Genomic DNA, 18,788 nt, shown 5'->3' on the forward strand with positions numbered 1-18,788 from the left:
GCCCCACGCTGCTCCCCCGGCCCCGGCCCGCCGCCCCACCGCGCCCTCCCGCAGCACCCTGCCAACACCCCTCACGTCGCGCTTCGGCACGGCCATAAACCCTGAAAGATCTCGTCTGGGGAGTCAAAGTCATCTGCCCTTCACAGCCAGATCGGCACTCGGCTCCTCCTGTTGCTGAAACGTGCCCAAGGCATTCGTATCCTCTCACCGCAAAAGCAACTGTGTCAGCACATCGCCGACGAGTTCTCTTGGTGTTAAACCTAGCTGTTCAATCCCCCTGGCAGAGCTCCTCTTTTCAAAAGCCCTCCTGCAGATTCAGGTCATCTCTATCGGTTTCATCTGTACTAAAAATGCGTACTGTTCTTCTACTACAGATTCTTCTTTCTACAAACTTCCCCAAATGCCCTCCGCTTCGGCCCCTTCCAAACATGATACGGTGACTTGCCATTTTGCTCTCACTCTTATGGGTGTGGTGCGGCGAGTGGTTTTCCCAAATATTCACAGAAGCGGGAACATCACGCAAGTGATATCTTGATACGTTTCAAGATAAGAAAGCATTTGGGATAAGGCTCGCTCTTCTGAACTAGATTTTTGTGGTAGCTAGTAAGCTTGCTCCCAGTTGCCATCCAAATACAGGTATTGTAAAAATAGGACAGATCCAGCAGAGGGGAAACTTTGGCTAAGTTTCAAGGCAAACCAAAATTCATTAGTGAAAATTACTTATTCCTATGCCAACAGAATGTTTCAGTATTTACTCAGCCCTTCAAGGAGTTTTGCAAGAGTTCATCTGCTTTTTACACACTCTTTTTAGAAAAAGGGAAGCAGATCTTTTTATGATAGGGTGGGTAATATCCTCTGTCAATGTTGTTTTTTGGTTTTTTTTGCTTTTCTGCCTGTTTGTTTTTATACTCCTGGGAAAAGAAGAGGATTTAGCAAGTTTCCTAGTTGCTGTTAGAAAGTGCCCAAGGGTCTGCAATTACAATCAAATAAAAATTGTGACTTAGAGTTCCAGGATGTGGAACGTTGAAGCTGTGTGACTGTGATCAGACTGTGCGACTGCCTAGAGCCGGCATGGACTATGCCTGCTAGTGATGACCTTTGTAGAGTAAAGCTGAGCCGAGATACAGCGACCTCTCCCTTGCTTTCGGTTTCCTTGCTAATGTTTTCTTTCCTTCTTTCTCTCTGTTTTGTCCACTCTTTCTCCCCGGAGAGCTGGTGCCAAGCACATATCCAATGGTTTGCATGCTTTTGGCTGCCTGCCCATCGTCGGAGGCAGCTGAATGTTTTTCTTCAGCTCCCTCCCTCTTCCCCAAGCTCTTGGCTTGTCATCACATTCCCGTCCCAGTGCACAGTAATCAGAACTCCTGCCAAAGCCTTTGATTCCAGCCACCTACCCGAGACTTCCCATTTCTCAATCTCATTGAGTCCCGTCCTGCATCTTTCTGTTGCAAATCTCATGCTCCTTCATGTTCTTGTTAGACAATATGCCTGTGGTGTAGTGACTGGAACTCCTATAGACACACCTGAGGTATCTTTAAAATGATCTGTTAAGTAAATACTTGGGGTATGGCTTCAGGCTTGGTGTAAACTGACTTACGATCACGCTGGTGATCTGCCCTTGGCCATGCATTCATGACGTTTCCACCCACGCAACCAAAGCTAGTGATCTTGGGGCCGTGCAGCGAGTTTGCCGATGCATTAAAAAACCCAACCTACAGTTCTTTTCTGTACGTCTTCCCTAACTCAGGCTAACAAATGATGCTGATGCATGGTATGGCTGCGTGATTACTAGGTCCGACAAGAGGCAGTGGTAATTAGCAGCACGGGGCTGTGGGGAATCGTCCCTTTTGGGAGCAGTAGAGTCCTCAGTTGCCCCACACCGATGGTGAGATTCCTCCTTTTTAATTTCTGATTTTGCAGCAGCTTCTGTCAATACTTTAGGTCTCAACTGACATAATTATAGGCTCTTCAGAAGATGGCTGGGGTCAGTCCAAAAAAAAGGGGTCAATTAGAATACAGCTGAATCTGAGGCACAAAAATCCAAACTTGTGAGCTGAGAAAACCCAGTCTGACTCATGGGGCCTCTCCCTTTTCAACCTCAGTGTTATCTGGGGGACATCTAGAGTTTTGTGATACGTGTGTTCAAAACGGCCATGAACTCTGCAAGCTCTCTCTAAGCAGCTGCCCAAGCATCACCGGAAATCAGAAATTACGCGGAATAAAAACTATGACCTCTTCAAAGAGCACTTTTGGGTAGATGTGCAAGCAAGTATGCTTGTACAAAAATTGTACCCCTCTCCAATAAATTGCTATTGCAAGTCCATGCATCAACTTTTCTGCTTACAGTTCCCTAAACAGCAAGGTCTATTTTATTAATCTGTTTATTTGGCAAGGGAGTAAATCCTTCACCCATCAAGGGAGGAAGTGCATGAACCTGGTTCTACAGCTGTTTGGCCAAGGCTTGCAAGAGCCCCGTACAGGAAGCCTCAGCAGTAGAAGACAGCAGTAGAAAAAGCAGTTTGTCCTTTATCTGCTGACGAGGTAAATAACAATTTTATACCTGACTTTCTTTACATCATGTAAACAGCCAGTACAACTGCCTGAGCTTGGCATATGTATTAGTATACTAGCCATTTAAGTTACTTGGAGAACAGCGACAATAAATACATTCCCAAAGAGCAACAGTCTGGGTTTGAAAATTGGAAGTACAAAACAGAGCAAAAGCCTGATCACAAACTTACTGAATATTCTTTGGGAAAGTAGGGTGATTTGCCGGGACACTCCCTTACTGGTGATTCACACCTTATTTCTACTTATAAATTGGTATGCATTTCTGTGTCTGTCTCAGGTTTCCTAGGGAATCGTGTTTTTGGGATCCTCTGAGGTGGATGCACGGCCTTTGTGCTCCTTCAGGATCTCTGAATCAACATCTTCTATTTGCTGCTGAATATACTGCTAAGAATTTAATTTGGTGTACTTAGGTATTTGAAGATTTATTACAGTAACCTTCTTTAGAGGCAGCATATGCGATAGCTCATTTGACTAGGTTTTAGTCCCATGGATCTTACATCAGTATTAGCTTCAGATCATTCATCCTGTTCTGTGAAGGGAAAAAACCCCCTATGCCAAACAAGCTTATTGCAACACTTATTTTTCCTGGTTTTGTAGTCTTTTATTTTGACCTGGAATAAACTCTCTTCTATCTGGATCGACTGAAATGTGATTTTGCCCTGGCTTCTTGTCAAAATTATTGATTCTTCAAGAAAAAGAAAACGAGAATAAAAAGAGCAATATAGGATCGCTTGTCTCAGAAAGCTCTGGAGCAGCGTTGTGTATTACTCAGCGTCACAGGTACATCGGTTAACAACTGACAGAAACGGGATGTACTGTTCTGCCATCACACACACAAGGTTAAACAGGGCTTGTACAACACACGTATATGCAACATGCACAATAAAAGCACTTCTGTTATGGAGTAGCAGGTGTTAAATTTACATGAAAAGAGAGTAAATTACATCCAGAATAGCTGAAATATTATGTGTATATCATAGTTGGTTCACCATTGCTTGACACAAGCATATTATTCAAAGGTTAAGTACTACAGTCTGTCGTTGCATAATGATTAGCTGTACACAGTATTCCGATAAGAACGCCTTGTTTACTTAGAAGAACTCAGCTCAGTGAACATCAAATGAACACATGCTATTCTCCTCAAGTGGGTAAACTGAGTAAGATGTGATTTAGTTTGTATGAGACTTTTGAGCCCATGACTTCCACTTACGTTTTCCTCCAGTTCTTTTGGGCTGTGTTATGTCAAACACAGGCAGTATAAGGAAACAAAAGTGTAAATGAACAATATGGGTTATTCTGAAGCCTGCTGTAAAGTCCACGGCACTCCATCTCTACAGGAAGGGGAAACAAACGTATTTTATCTACTTTGAGACAAAAGGTGTTACGTTTATGTAACCTCTTATTCTATATCAAAATACCACGTGGCATATGTTCAAAAGGCTTCTGGAACAAAATAACCACGTTACACACTATGTTACACATCTATGACTTCCCATTTGTTAGCCTATCTCATGAAAATTTCCGTTATCAGAAGAAATTTAGAACATTAAGTATGTAGAAATATATCCTTGGCTGCAGTAAATTCTGCATTGTGGATTTTTTGGGGGAAAGAAATGTAACTCTGAAGTTATTTGTCTTAAAATACTACTTTATAATCTCTCTGCATAGAGAAAAGCAGTAAGTCAAAGAATAGAGTAATGTTTACACTTTGCTTACTCTATCTAGGTGTATAAATCTCTAAAAGCATGTTCTTGTACATAAAGTGCTGGCAGACCCTGTCTTGCTTTATACGTCCTGTTTGCAAACAACCTGGCTCTAACACATGCCATTATCCAAACCTGTCCTGATACTGAGAGTAGCCAAGTGCTCTTAATGCTTATGGACAGATACTTTATCCTATTTCTTCTCCTTTTACCCAAAATTACCAATGCATCCCTTCTGAAGACTTGATGTGTTAGACAGCAGTTTTGCAGCAAAAGTAATTAGAGGTGTACATATAAAATATGTATGGGTAGCTATATTGATATATAGAAAGGGTGCATGCCAGGCTGTAAAATTTGAAGCATGTCTACTAATTTTTACAGACCAAAAAACTCCCACCATTCCTTAGGTGGTATAAGAAAAACAAGAGTGTTAATGAACAATAATCAATTTATATTCTTCCAAAAAAAGGTAGCAAATAGGAAGTACCCAATGTGAGTACCAGCTACATAAAACAAGCACATATATAGTACACTCCCCAGATAGATCTGTGAATTAAGCTATTCCAGCCAAAAATAAGAAAAAAGTCTGGAGGACTTCTTTAAACTGGGACAGTTACATAGGAAAAGGACAGGAAGAGAAAATGTGAACACGTTCTTGGTACCTTTGTCCAGATACAGCTGTAAAATATCTATTGACCACTCCCTATCATTTCTAGATTGGTGAAAATGTGAAGAAAAACCAAGCTGGTTTGTTACCAGTCTTTTTATAACCCACATAAAACCGATGAATTTTCCTTTGAGATTTTTTCCGTTAAAAAAACAGTCAAATTATTTACCTGCAGGACAGAAGGCAAATCCTTAGGGCATGATCATTTTTGTGATTCATCAGAGCTGCATATAAGTGTGTATTCCGAACTGTACTGACTGTATATATTCTAATTGGACTGGTATTAAATACTTCTTTTGGCTGAATTACCAAGACAGCCTTGCAGTATATTAAATTGAAATGACAGAACAACTCCAATACCAAGAATAAATTGAGAAGTTCATACAAAAATTCATCTTGGACCATTATAGACATCCAGAGACATGAGTAAGAATTTCACAGGAATTCCAGTAAAAATAGGGAACAGTGATTGAAAATTCAGCCAACTATGTTATTTCAGAACATTGACAACATCCATCAAAAAACATGGATAAGAATTTCACTGCAGCTCCAGGAAAACTATTAGGTTAGCTGTAGTATTTAAAAGAGCTATAGTGCAAGAGCTTTTGGGTGTCCACATCTCATCATTGCTGATTGTATTCATTCACTACGCCTTTAGTACTGATGTTTAGAGTTTTAACTAGCTCCCCCCAAAAAATCTTGTAATGTATCCACTATTAAACAGCTTCATCACCTTTTAGTAAAGTAATCTGGAAAACTCTCACTATCTGCCTTTAAATATTATTTGTTGAAAGATGAAAATCAATAAGGTAGTAACCATATTTAAACATACTAGTTTCTCATCCTCTTTCTGTTAAGCTAAATTTAGAGACTGCCTGGCATAAAAGCACACACAAGCAGAAATGTGGTCTGTTTGTTACATAGGCACATCTCTATTTTGTTTGCAACAGCTAATGGGTGAATTTATGGATCACAATATTATTTTCTCAGAAGACAATTATTTTTAGATATTTAGAATCGTGCATAATAAACATTTTGAAGTGTGGTCCAGTTACTATTTGAAGATAATTTTTGTTACAGAAATTAGAAGCTTAACATTTTACAGACAATATAGCCAAGTTAATACCCAGCTGGAGTCCTTTTATTATGGCATTTTGTTACACATCCTTAAAAAACCCCACCCTTCCCATATGAACTACTGGAACCATATTTACAATTGATGGGATTTTGAAAAACACAGATGTTAAAAATGTTGCTGGATGAAAGAATTACTGATCTGTTTTCTTCTTTCTGCATCTGAAAGTGTCTTATTAAAAAGAGACAGAGATAATGTATTAAAGCTTTGGAGAGGGGAAGAAGGAATAAAAGAATTCTGGAAAATACATTTTCTCTAACCACCTGTCAGACAAAAATAACGGGCTTTCAGAAAGCAGGTCTGGTTAACAGGAGGGAACATGCATGTCATATGATGTTAAAAAACCCCCTCAATTTTGTACGAGTTATTTTGATGTGCGGCTGTTGGTTTGTTTGGTTTTTTTTTTTTTTAAAGCACATCTCACAGATTATTAGAATTTTTCTGAAAGGTGTTAAAGCACTTTATAATTTCCAACTCAATTTAAGGTGTCCTCAGAGTTTATATTTGTGTGAGTCCATGAATGGTAAATAGAAAAACTCGTATCAAATGACAAATCTCTTAGGTTGTCCCCAGTGAGTACAATCCATCCTCCTGTAGCTGTGAAAGGTTAGCCAAAATTGAAATCAGCTAGAGTAAGCTCAGCTTTCATGGAGGTTACTTTAGAATTATCTGCTCAGAGGATGTATGAAAATTATAATTTCTGACTTAAGTTTTAGCTATTCCAGACTAGGGCAAGTTTACTCTCATTGCCTGAATGCAACATGGGCATCTGGACCCCAAGTCACTTTTTAGAAGAGGAAGGTCTCTTACTAGTGACTACAATTTCTCCTTCATGTTCCCTGTCCAACAAAGCTTTTAGCAGCAAATATGATATAATGCTAATTTCTATATACTCTACGCTCCTTCTATTTACAAAGTAGTTTTACATTTTATTATATTCCATTGTACAACTTTACATAGTACCATTATCATTTCAATTCATAGTTCAGCAATTCAATACATACTTAGATAACTGCCTTTCCATGTCCTGTTATACATTTAGCTTAAAAAAAAAATAGTACAAAACAAGCACAGTGGTGCAATGTCCAGGCACTTTCAATGTTGCTCAGCAAAATAAGCAAGCACCCTGTTTGAAAGCATGGCAACTTCTGGGGGAAAAAAAAAAAAAGAAAAATTGAATCTTTGCTCATCGTGGATTTTTTTAAACATCCTTTGTACAGTTCCAAGTATTCCTGAGAAAGCTCTGTAAAATATGACTGATATGTTTATATTTCAGCAGTGGGTCTGAGAGAACAGTAACTCCCATCACTAGATGTTCCACTGATCGCACAGAAGACATGTAGGGAGTCATGCATCCACGGCGAATGCATTGTATCTTCATGGTAGATCTAGACAAAACAAAATAATCACAAATTCAGGAAAAGTTTCAGTTCATTATTATTATCAAGCTGTTTAAAAAGGTATGCAAAAGAGATATCCAACCTTGTCTTCAAAGCTGTTTCGCAAAGGCAGCATAACAAAGAAATGAGAAAGAAGAGTAATTTAGCAATTTCTGTAGCATTCATATATACGCTGCTCTGTGTATTACTGGATCATTCTTAGTTACAACTATCCAGTGTAGGAAAGAAACAATTCTCTGTATAGCCATTTTTTAAATTATATATTAGCAGTAACAGAATTCTAATAGTTTTTTTGGTAAGCACGGGGAGCACCTCCAGCTAAATACAGCAAACACTCACTACATCCGTGCCACGTGGCAAGATTTTGTACTTCACAAGTTGAAGGATGGTCTTACAGCACAGGATCTAACTGGACCGGTAGAGCTGCTCTAGAGCTCACTGTGTATTTGTTTTTCACCCTGTGGTTCACCAGTCAACAAGTTAGTTAGCTAGCCTGACTTTACATTAGTGAGACAGAGATCACTGGCCATCATAAACAGCTTCTGGACATCCAGTTTTCTGCTACTCTCCTAGGCTTCCTGTACCTCTTCAGCTGCAGTTTATCAATTTTTTGTGTTTACATTTCCCTAACTTAAAAGATAGGTCACCGGCTGACCCAGTGAGTTACCCATCTGCTCTGCCATCTCAAACTAAGTGCACTGCCTGTGTTGTTTTGGGGCACTGACAATATTTAGAAAAGCGTGTGTCATTTGCAACAGAACCCTAAACTAATGTAGTATACTTTTTATGTTTAACCATGGAATTTTGCAGAAGAGGAAAGCATGTCTCATGAAATTTAATTTGTTAGATACTTAGGTCATTTGATAGCAATACAAAGTTCAAGTCAGCAGTTATTTACATAATGTTGTACAGCCATAAAGAACGGTGCTTGTAAACATGATCTTTTAAGCTGCCTTTTGATCTAACACAAGGAGAAAGTGAGAAGTATATCCTTGCCAGTGAGGCCTTCGCTTTGACATTTCAGTTGCTGTAGTATTTTGCCCATTAACCAAAGGCAACGTGACAGTGGATTTGTAAATCTATCAAGATAATAGGGAGTGTGCTTTAACAATGCTTCTTGGTTCTAAGATAATATTAACTATTGTACTGTGATGGTATAGAACTGAGTGATTTGGTTTTGATTTGACTATTACAGAATTCAGAAACCGCAAAAGTTCCAACAGCTGCATGCAAATTAAATGTCTTGGAAAGGTTTACTTGCAAACAGCTTAGAGTAAGCAGGTGGCAACTCCTATGAACGAACAACTCTGAGCAAAATTCAGCAGTGGAGTACACAAAGTTTTCATGTACGTGAAAAAACAAGAGTGTGCCGAATGTGCAAAATTAGTAGTTTGCACTCTAAGAAAATGGTGGTCCTGAGCAGAATAGCAGGGAAATTTAACAAAAGCAAGGGGGATCCAGCAGTCACTTACTCTCAAATGGATCCTCCCTTATACTCCTACAACAAAATTTGGCCCCATCATGAGACTGTTTCCCTGAAATGATATTGTACTCTTCCATAACAAGACTCTGTTTGACTTCCATAAGCATTATTTTATTGTAAATAAACTTGACTTACAAATAGCAGCCTGGTGCAGTTGTATTATTTTGCCACTTGCACATTTTAGCATTAGTTTGAACAACTGCTCAACTTATTGTGGAATTTGCCTATATATTTTCAGTGACTTAAAATGTTGCATTTTTAATTAATAGTCACACCTGGACTGTAAGTTGAGTAACTGGGAGATTCTGAAAACATTCTTCTAAATTTCAAGTACTATGAATCACAATGCAGTCTGTACCATTCATTTTATGTGCTTGATACTATAAATCTACAATGAGCTTCCTTTTGTCATAATGAAGGCAAAATTAAAGAGCAGAGGTACGGAGATTACTTCAGAAAGCCAGTTTTCATCTAATTTCACAGGATGATACTAGGTAGAAGTGCAACTATTCTTTGAATCTCTCACCTCTCTGATGCTACTATTCAAATGTATTTTCCTAGAAAGATCCAAGAAAACATTAAAACATAGGTCAGATAAATTAGCACAAATATTTTAATGGTGCATATAAATAGCATGTTGGCATTAGGCCAAAATTAAAAGAAAACATCTTTTAATGAAAAATAATAATAATAAAAAAAGGAACTTAAGCTGAATATAACCGAGGAAATGGAAATTTTGCCAGAGAATTTTGACTTGTGACTTATCACAGGATTCTTACGATGTAGAAAACATGAGGCAAAACATGGCACAGGATTTCTGATGATCACGGCAGCCAGGAAACTAACGGTATGTGTCAGCAAAGACTCCACCCTGAAGCACATTGTATACCAACACCAGGCTGTGACTTTCAATCAACAGAAACTGGCTTTCGGAATCCACGAAGTGTATCATTTACTTTTCACGTTCAGTTACTCGCCTTTTTATATTTAGCTAAGTAATACGAAGAGTGATCAAGTTTTCAATTAGTTTTCAACATTAGCTAGTTTTCAAGCACAGAGAACCACCTCTGTGGGCTCCTGACACGCAGTACGTGCCTGTTCGTGGATGATGTCAGAAAGCTCTTTCACCATATCCCGAAAGTTTGATTTTAGCCCCTCGTGGTACTCCACTTGATCCTCCTTAATGAGTCGCTCGTTGAGGTCCAGAGCAATTCCACAGGCTTGTATAAACTTCCTGGGGAGGAAAGAAATGAACTTTGGCATTACAATAGCCCAGTCTTCTACCAAAGCAAACAACCAAACAGATAAGCAAATCTCATTTTTCCCCCCTTTTCTCCAACACTTGGGACAAGTCACATTCTAGGTGCATCCCTGACACAGCGGATCAGGGAACGGGGGGGACACGACTGCAGCACAGGTACTGGGCTTTCCACTGGAGCTCCTTCGAGCCTGGATGCTCAGCAGATGGGACACATGCGCCTGCAGTACAACACAGCGGTCTCGCACATTCACCCCGACCCGTAGGACCACACACAGCTTGCAGATCCCGGATAAGCCCAACCAGCTGCACACAGGGTCACAAACCAGAGGGAGGCCATGGTGAGAAGGAGAGGGGGAATCAGTCGCACGGGGCTTGGCAGATCTGGCTGTACGTGATGGAGCATGTGTGGTTGAGAGGTCAAGCTGCTAGCAGCAGACGCACCCTCCAGAAAGAAATTTAGATCACGGGGAGATGTAATATTGTGTTCTTGGTTGCTGTTACTGATTTTCTTTGCTTCGTTTCATGCACATATTTCTCCTTTTTTATAGGCTACAAAGAAAATACAAGCACAACTGGGATTTTCTGGGATTTTTTGCATGAAATAGAGATTGCGTCTGTCCTGGCTGCACTGCGAGGCTGGAAAGTAAAACCACCTTCCCTCAGTTCTGCATCCACGTGTGGCAGGTTTGCAGGGATTGTTCCCTTATTTGTTCTGTGGTTTGCTAGGTTACTCAGTACACTGAAGGAAAATAGGATTGGCCCAAATGCTGACTTCTCCATACACTGACTGATGGGTGAAGTGGAAGTCACCAGCACCCAGTAATGAATGCAGGAGCTGGTGGGCAACTGGTTGCTCCTGAGAGGTCCAGAAAAATAGTGTGGCAAAGGCTCATGTTCCTGAGGTGAAGCAGGAGCTGTCTGATTATATCTTGGGGGACACACTCAAGTGGGAAGCAAAACCTACCCTAAGGGACAGGAGTTAGAAAAACACCTGTGCAAGTCACATAGTTTCAAAAATTAGCAACAGGAACAAGAACGATGGTTTTCCATAAACTGGGAAGGGATTTCCTTTAAAATAATTCAAGTTCATCATTTTCTAGTAAAAAAATCCCCTTGGAAAGATTGGGAAACAATGCACAATATGAAAGATCGCTGAACACAAGACTGTCAGATCTCTGGTTTTCAAACATACTTTCTTCACATGATAATTTCAAATACCCACATAAACCATTTAAGCAGGTGTTCAAGCAAATCTCCTCATGGAGATCACAGCCCTGAGCTTGGGAACTCTTGATGTATACAGTTACATTGGCTTTTTTCATGTGTCTGAGCACCCACATCCCTATGAGACTTGGATCTTTATTAGGCACTAAGCCTAAGCTTAATGTCTTAATGCTAAGACATCTAAGCATTCAGCATCTGCTGATTTTGGAGACAGACAAAAATAGAAGCAAAGCAGATATCAGATTCCAGCCAGCTGGCTAGTTTTTATTACATTAGAAATCCTACCTGAACATTTCTTTTAACTCATTCACCTTCTTAGTAGGATATTTGCCGGACTGGCTGTCACTTAGGAAAGCTCTGGCATAGGCCAAGGGACCAGCATTAACCTAGAACCAAAGAAGTAAGAAATCACTTATGCTAGAACTTCTGTTGACCTGCTAAAGGCAGTTGTGAAGGGTATAACAATTTAAAAAAAAACCAAAACCCCCAACATTAGAATACTATTTGAATGCCACCAACTCTGCATTACTAATGTCACCAGAGGCACCTGAAGTTTCAAAAGTTGAGTATTAGTTTTTCTATCTAGGTTTTTTACAACCAAAAGATAAATGGAGATAAGAAGAGAGATACAGTCTGTTTCCTCATACTTTCCTCTTATTTCCATTTGGAAGAGCAGTATGGTCTGAGTCTCAAGGTCATTTAGCCAGCTGGAGAAGTCAGGCTTACAAAAAGGCTATCTCTGCCTGATACCTACAGTACAATCTTCAAGAGTTAAGTATCTTTCAGCATTCGGCCATGGCCAGCTAATGTGCAATTACACTTGGACTTGACACTGTAAACACCACTGGACAAAATGCTTATTACCTTGAGCCAGCAGCTAATGTACCACTGTAAGCAGCAGTGCAAGCTGTGCTGGCAAGTTGATGGCGGCAGTGCTGCAAACGAAGTAGTTAATGATTTCTGGAAAGTGAATGTGTTGCATTGTGAAAAGATGACTCACTCTGAGATGTGTATATAAATGCAATTTTGAATGGACATCAAGCCTTACCTGCACAGAAACACAGCCTTGCAATTTGAGTTGCAGCTGGATCATGTCAACATCACCAGTGGAGCAGAGTTTCTGCAGCTCTGCTGTCTTGTCTTTTATTTCATCGGTAGCAACATCAATTGGTTTTAAATTAACCTGATGCTCATAATTGACTGGAATTCTCTTCTTTACGTATGGAAAGGAGTTCAAAGCTAGCAGAAGCAGCAAAGGAAATTTATAGATTGAAAAGTCATGCAGCAAATATGAGTACTTTTCGTAGAACATACACAAGCAGATCCTTGCCCTCAGGGTTTTACTTGGTGTGTGTGAAATCGCGAACAAGGCTGTAATTTACCAGCACGATCTATTAATTTGTAAAAATTTGCACACAGAAATATAAGGTAAATTCCTCCTCCCAACCAGAATATTGCATCACAATTCTGATGAAGTAGCTGAGAGAATTTCTGACTCTTTGGGGATATTTTCATGAGCTAAAATAGTCTAAAAATAGTTGCTGATAAATACTGTCTCACGTTCAGATGCTTGTACTTACTAGTTAGAATGGTCCTTTTTTTACACTGTTCTTCCACGCTGCCATGCTTTTTCCCAGATAAAGTGTAAGGAGTTTCAAATACAAATCTATTGATGTTATGATTTCTTTCAAATTCAGTCTTTCTTTCAGAGATTTCTTTGTCTTCAAAATAGGGCTTCACGTAAGTCACTTGAATATGGGCATACTTAGGATCGAGGTCTTTAACATTGACCTGTGAAATAAGGGGGTTACTCATTAGAAGAACAAAGGTTAATAACTTAACTTATAATTGATTAATTATGTATGAATGACATACCGAACACTCTATTTGACCTCAGCGGTGATGTCTAGACCATCTGCTAGCAGACACACAAGACAAGGTGTGGCACAAGAAATACCTCATCTGGTGCCAAACAAGCTGCATCTGGAACCGTCAGCCACATCGCCTTATCCAGCAATGCAGCACATGCCCGAGCTACTTAGTCCTTCTAATATCACCGTATTGCTTCCACGCCATGAGCTAGTGCTCATACAGTACTATGCTGTGGCATGCAAATCCGCAGGCTTGCATGAAGCAAGCTTTAGGATCACCAGTGTTGTCTTTGGTAACTCAAGACATATCCATGGTTGCAACCTACGGGTGTGAACAGCCCTTGCAGGGAGCAAGAATGGGTATTGCATAGGAAAAGGAAGGAGCTATGGCTGCAAGGCCACAAAAGATTTTCTTTTAGACTTGCAGTGTCAAAGCAACAAGTAACTCTGCTTCCAGTCATCTGCTCCTCTGAGCTGGCTCCTATGGCCTCCCAACAACAGGGCTCAGTGAGATGTGGATTGCAATTTCCCATTTGTAATTCCCAATTCATTTATTTCCACCTGGGAGCCAGATCAGCACCAAAACTTGTCAAGCTGTGCAATATGTCCACACAGGAACATGAGGATGCAAGGGGCAATTGGAAGCAAGGTGCTTGTAAGAGGGTGGAAGAGAGGGCTCGCTCCTCCCTTCCTACTGCAGAAGGAAGGGATGCTCTGTCATCTCCCATCTTCAGCTCCACAGAGCAAAGCTCATCCTTCTGGGCTCCATTTGTGCAGTGCTTAGAGCAGTGCAGTCCCAAGCCCTGACGAGTATTAGAATACAGTTGATATTTTTGTCATGCTCATCAGCGCGCTCTCTATTACGTGGCCCTGATGTTCACTGCTAATAGCATTTCGTTAGCTTGTTCATGAAGTTTAACTCTACCTTGTTAGAATCCTGGATAATCTTTACAGTCTCTGACCCAAATTTTTCTCCATAAAGTTTAAGAAGTCTGAAGGAGATCTCTGAGAGGCCTGTCAGCTTGGGTTCCTTATAGATGTATTCCTTCCCATCTTCTTCTTCAAAGAATGTCTAGTATTAATCACAAACAAGTAGTGAGGAACAGCTGGGTTTCTTCACTTGGAAAACTATTTTATATTTGCTACTTTGAAAGTAAGTTTCTACTAATATTTCAGAAAGTCAAGAAGGTTTAGAAGGCTACGGCTTGTGTAAAGTCTCACTGAACTTGGCCTGTTTAATAATTTCCTTCAAGAATTGTGTAAAAAAATCATAAAATTCCTCAACCAACACAAACATATCATTGCTGAACACAAAGGCTTGAGTATGACTAGTGAGAAATCTAAACAATGTGGTAGATGGGTTTGGCTAGCAGTTGGCTTTTTGGAAGGCTGGAAAGAGGCAAGCAGGAGAAAAACCACAAAAACAAGGTGTAGAGAAGGAGCAGAAAGACACATAAGTTGAAGTAGCCCTGATAGCAGAGCCACATGAACAGTCTGTAGAGAAGGATTTTGTGTAGGCTGAAAGGGACTCCAAGCAATAAAAAAAGAAATGGGTTTCCACTGCTTTGATTCCTCTTGTATTCAGGGAAGAAGAACTTGGTGTATTTGCTGTAAATAGAGACAAAATTGCATTAAAGGTCGTGCCTGCATCAACAGTCCTCCCTGTAAAGGAAAATAGCATGAAAGCTTCATGCTTTGGCAAGTTGTTCCAGTCAGAAATTGTGACAGAGTGCTAAGACTATCTCTGTGTAGCTGGCATATAAAGCCAGCAAAGCTTTAAAGTGCAAAACTGGCTCAAGTATTGGTTGTCAGGATGATACGTTACATAGCTTAATTTTAGGGGCTGATCCAGTTATTTCTACAGCTTCTAGAAAACTAAGCTAGCAGTTGTTTCCTTTTATCTATTGGTAACCTTATTTACTTTTTACATATCCAAAGTTAAAGATAAGATGAGGACAAAAATAAATTGTATGTTTGCTGCAGCAAAAGTCAATGCTCTCAGACGTTGTGTGTAATAACAGTGGTGTTCAAAGGTACAAACCCAAGATGGTCTCAGGGGTATTCATCACCTCCTCTGAAAGAAGGAACAACGAGAAGCAGGGCTAATATCATTTACATGGCATTTTCGAAAGAGGGGTCCTGCATATCCCCCGTGGTTATGGGTCCACAAGCAGAAGCAGATAGTTTAGAGACACAAGGGACATGAGGGGTAACACACTTTATTAGATTAACCCACTAATAGCTGGAGGAAAAAAATAAAACCACAACTGCTTTCAGGCTCAGAAGACTTCATCAGATCTGATAAGATCACGCTCTTTCTCAGGACTCTGAGCCCGAGATGATGTCCATGTTTCCAGCTACCTCAGCTAACAAAAACACTACCTATCTCTGCAAGTATGTAACCAACCCTGATACATATTTTGCCTCCAGCTTCTCCCATAACCTTTTACTCTATAATACCTCGAAGGGAGCAGCAACTGTCTGTAGAAGAAAATGTCTGTTACTACTACTGTTTATATACCATGGTTATATACTGTTACTGGTTATATACTATACCCACTAAATTGTGTTTGTGTAACTTATTATAACTATAATTACAAAAAACCCCTGGTGTTTTCTGAACCCACTAAGCCATTTCCTAACTGCTGAGTTGTTTTATGAAAAGCCCACCAGCAGAAACATAAGCTTTATACTAAATCAAATGCCCCTGGAGAGAGACACAAACCCTCACCTCAAGGATGCAATACCAAAACGCTCACGTAGACGCGCCGGTGGCTGCACCAGAGGGGCTGGCAGGCTTTAAGCTTCAGCAGCTGCAGCAGAGCAGCAGCTTTAGCGGCCAGGCTGCCTGGTGAGGGGTAGCTGGCGAGCCGGTGTATATACTTACTTGTCCATAAAAGGCCACTCTGAAAAAGGTTCCAAGAAGCCTCTTCCTTGTGTGCATTACTTCCAATATCTTAGCATATGCTCCGTGAAGCGTTCTGTACAGCTGAGTAAGTTTCTGGAAATCAAATCTTGACATCATTAAAACAGAATTTTGCAAGCAGGAAATTCTAGCTGACACTGGAAGCTACTGAGATATCTGAACACGATCCTTTAGGGAATTCCAACGTGAATTTCTAAAGAGGTTGAACTCATGCAGTTTTCTTTGGAAAAATGTCAGTCTTAAGTACATGCTTCGCTTCAGGGCTGAAAGGTACCACAGACTGCAGTAACACCACTATCCTTAGAGAGAAGGCTGAGCCTACTGTCTCAGCATCTTCCCTGACTGAGCCTTTAAGGTAGAGCAGCTTGCAGTATTTTACCCAGGAGCTCTTTTTTGATGAAAACCAGCTTTATGATGAAAAAATAGATGAAGGCTTCCCTGAGATTCAATTATATAGTTGGATGGTGTCCTGATGTGGAGCAGGTCATGGGAGAGGGAGGGAAAGAGGAGCGCTATTCAGCAGTCGAGCAACAGCCTCACCACAGAAGCACGGGTCACAGCACGTGTTGGGAAGGAGCAAGGCAGTGGGATGGTAACAGCTTCCTTCCTTCCTCTCCACTTGCCACTGAATTACCTGCAGATCTAGTCCTTTCTTTGAACAGTTCTCCCTCTGTTTTTAACCCTTAAAATGCTCAAGTCTCAAAAGGAATCTAGCTTTGATGAGCATATGGGATGATGACAGCTTTATTTTAGGGGAAGGAAGGTGGGAACTATTCACTAAATATGAGTCTTCCATGTCTTGAGCTTTAATAATTACCCTCCAGACCACTGCTTTCACTAATTTGTTTAATGACCAGCAATGAAGCACAGTGTGTGCTTTACTGACACCAATTCATTAACTCATAACTTCAAAAATAAAAAAGCCTCCTGTTTTTTTCTTAGCGATCTAGCAAATTACCTGATATATGCAAACTAGTTCAAAATACCTACCTCAAATTCACGCCGCTTTTCATAAATAGGAATGATCAGTTTGGAAACTTCAGAAATTGTTTCATAACGCTCTGCTTTCCACAGGCCATCTACACACTGCTCCAGCAGCTCCACCAGGACTTCCTACGAAAGCAACCAAATGGGTGTTGTTAATAACAGTCAAAATTAGAAGAGAAAACCATTTTAACTTCAGGTACTTTAACAGGTCCAAGTGTAGGTAGCCACAGTTACATAGGTTTAAACCCTGTGTGCTCCTGGCCTTTCCAAATGTATTCTAAATTTTTTTTTTTGGGGGGGGGGGGGGGCGGAGAAAAAAGGACAAGTTATATTTTAAAAGTTCATTCATTCTTAATAAATCGTTAGCACAATAGCCAGCATGTAAGTCTTGGTATTTAGCTACCTCCCAAGGAGAATGCCAAAACTCTGGGAGGGTATGGAGATGACAGCACTGGAAGTCAGAGGTACAAGTCTAAGAAACACGTCTAAGGAACATGTGTGAACAGCAGTGGGATGTGATGCTAATGATCCTCAAGCCTAGTCCTGATGAATGGGCAATTGGGCAGCTGGGCTGCAGGGCCACCTCGCTCAGCCACGTGGCCCAGCCAACACAGTTGTACAGGGATGGTGCAGAAGTAATTGTGAGACTTTATGACTCACAGGAGGGATCTACCCACTTCCCCAGTGCCCTGCTATGGTTTCTGGATTGTTCTGCTAATGTGGTGTCCTGGCAGCATAGCCCTCACTGAAGGGGAACCTAAGCTGACCTCTTACTCAGCAGAGCTTGACTTGCATTCTGTCCCTCCTTGGAAATACCATGCTGTGCTGCCCTGTGCTGGCAGAATAGGCATTTGCATAACATGGCAGGCAAAGATTGTGGTGTAGCTTTTTCAGTCTCAGTGCTAGAAAAGCCTTTCAAAGGAACCAAGAACTTACACCAGTTTTACCTATCTGAATTGTACACAGAAAATCCTTCAATGCAGATTTCTCTTGGGAGATTGCTGTGGAACAGTCTTCCTTACAGATGCCAGTGCACAACTATAATTTGTTAGAGCTCATGTGAACAAAGTCTAAAACTAAATCCTAACCAGCTATCAAATATCCTGCAGTCTATACTGCAGGACCTCACCTCACTGTAATGTACATCCATCATCCCACCATCTTCTTTCATTGCACCTTCTTCATCAATGTTGGGAGTGATTTTCCTGAAGGCAGTGCATCCACTGGGGAAGAGTTCTGTAGCAGACAAAAGCAAATGGATTAGTGGAATAACGTATCTCAAATGTGTCATGCTTTAATGGCCAGGAAAGGAGTCTAGCTGATAGTGAAGTCCTACAAGTAGCAGGGGACCTGACTCACATTTTTGCTACTGATTTGCTATATGAGACTGAACACCTCAGAACCTCCCCAGCCATTTGCTATGGGAGTCATTCCTAGTACATAACTAACACCAAGCACGACAGATTTCCCAGTGTGCTATCTGGAAGTCACATTTGTCCAACCTAACTGGCTGCAACCAACTGAGAGTCAAAAGAGAAGGACAAGGGTATATCTTTGCGC

General features: G+C 40.6%; 1 protein-coding gene across 2 annotated transcripts in view; it reads right to left on the minus strand.

Moving 5' to 3' along the window:
* Positions 1–7,324: 7,324 nt before the first annotated feature.
* The window catches only part of DOCK11 (dedicator of cytokinesis 11), an 83,671-nt gene continuing 72,207 nt past the window's right edge, over positions 7,325–18,788 (minus strand). For both annotated transcript variants that reach the window (XM_010572502.1, XM_010572501.1), the window contains 9 exons: positions 18,358–18,464; positions 17,232–17,354; positions 16,203–16,316; positions 14,241–14,387; positions 13,025–13,235; positions 12,493–12,683; positions 11,730–11,830; positions 10,055–10,193; positions 7,325–7,464 (listed from right to left, as the gene is read on the minus strand). In XM_010572502.1, the coding sequence (XP_010570804.1) occupies positions 7,342–7,464; positions 10,055–10,193; positions 11,730–11,830; positions 12,493–12,683; positions 13,025–13,235; positions 14,241–14,387; positions 16,203–16,316; positions 17,232–17,354; positions 18,358–18,464 (1,256 nt within the window). In that variant the 3' untranslated portion in view covers positions 7,325–7,341. The remainder of the gene's footprint in view (positions 7,465–10,054; positions 10,194–11,729; positions 11,831–12,492; positions 12,684–13,024; positions 13,236–14,240; positions 14,388–16,202; positions 16,317–17,231; positions 17,355–18,357; positions 18,465–18,788) is intronic.

The sequence above is a fragment of the Haliaeetus leucocephalus genome, unplaced genomic scaffold (genome assembly GCF_000737465.1).
Source record: "Haliaeetus leucocephalus isolate CR32 unplaced genomic scaffold, Haliaeetus_leucocephalus-4.0 Scaffold340, whole genome shotgun sequence".
Classification (NCBI taxonomy): Eukaryota; Metazoa; Chordata; class Aves; order Accipitriformes; family Accipitridae; genus Haliaeetus; species Haliaeetus leucocephalus.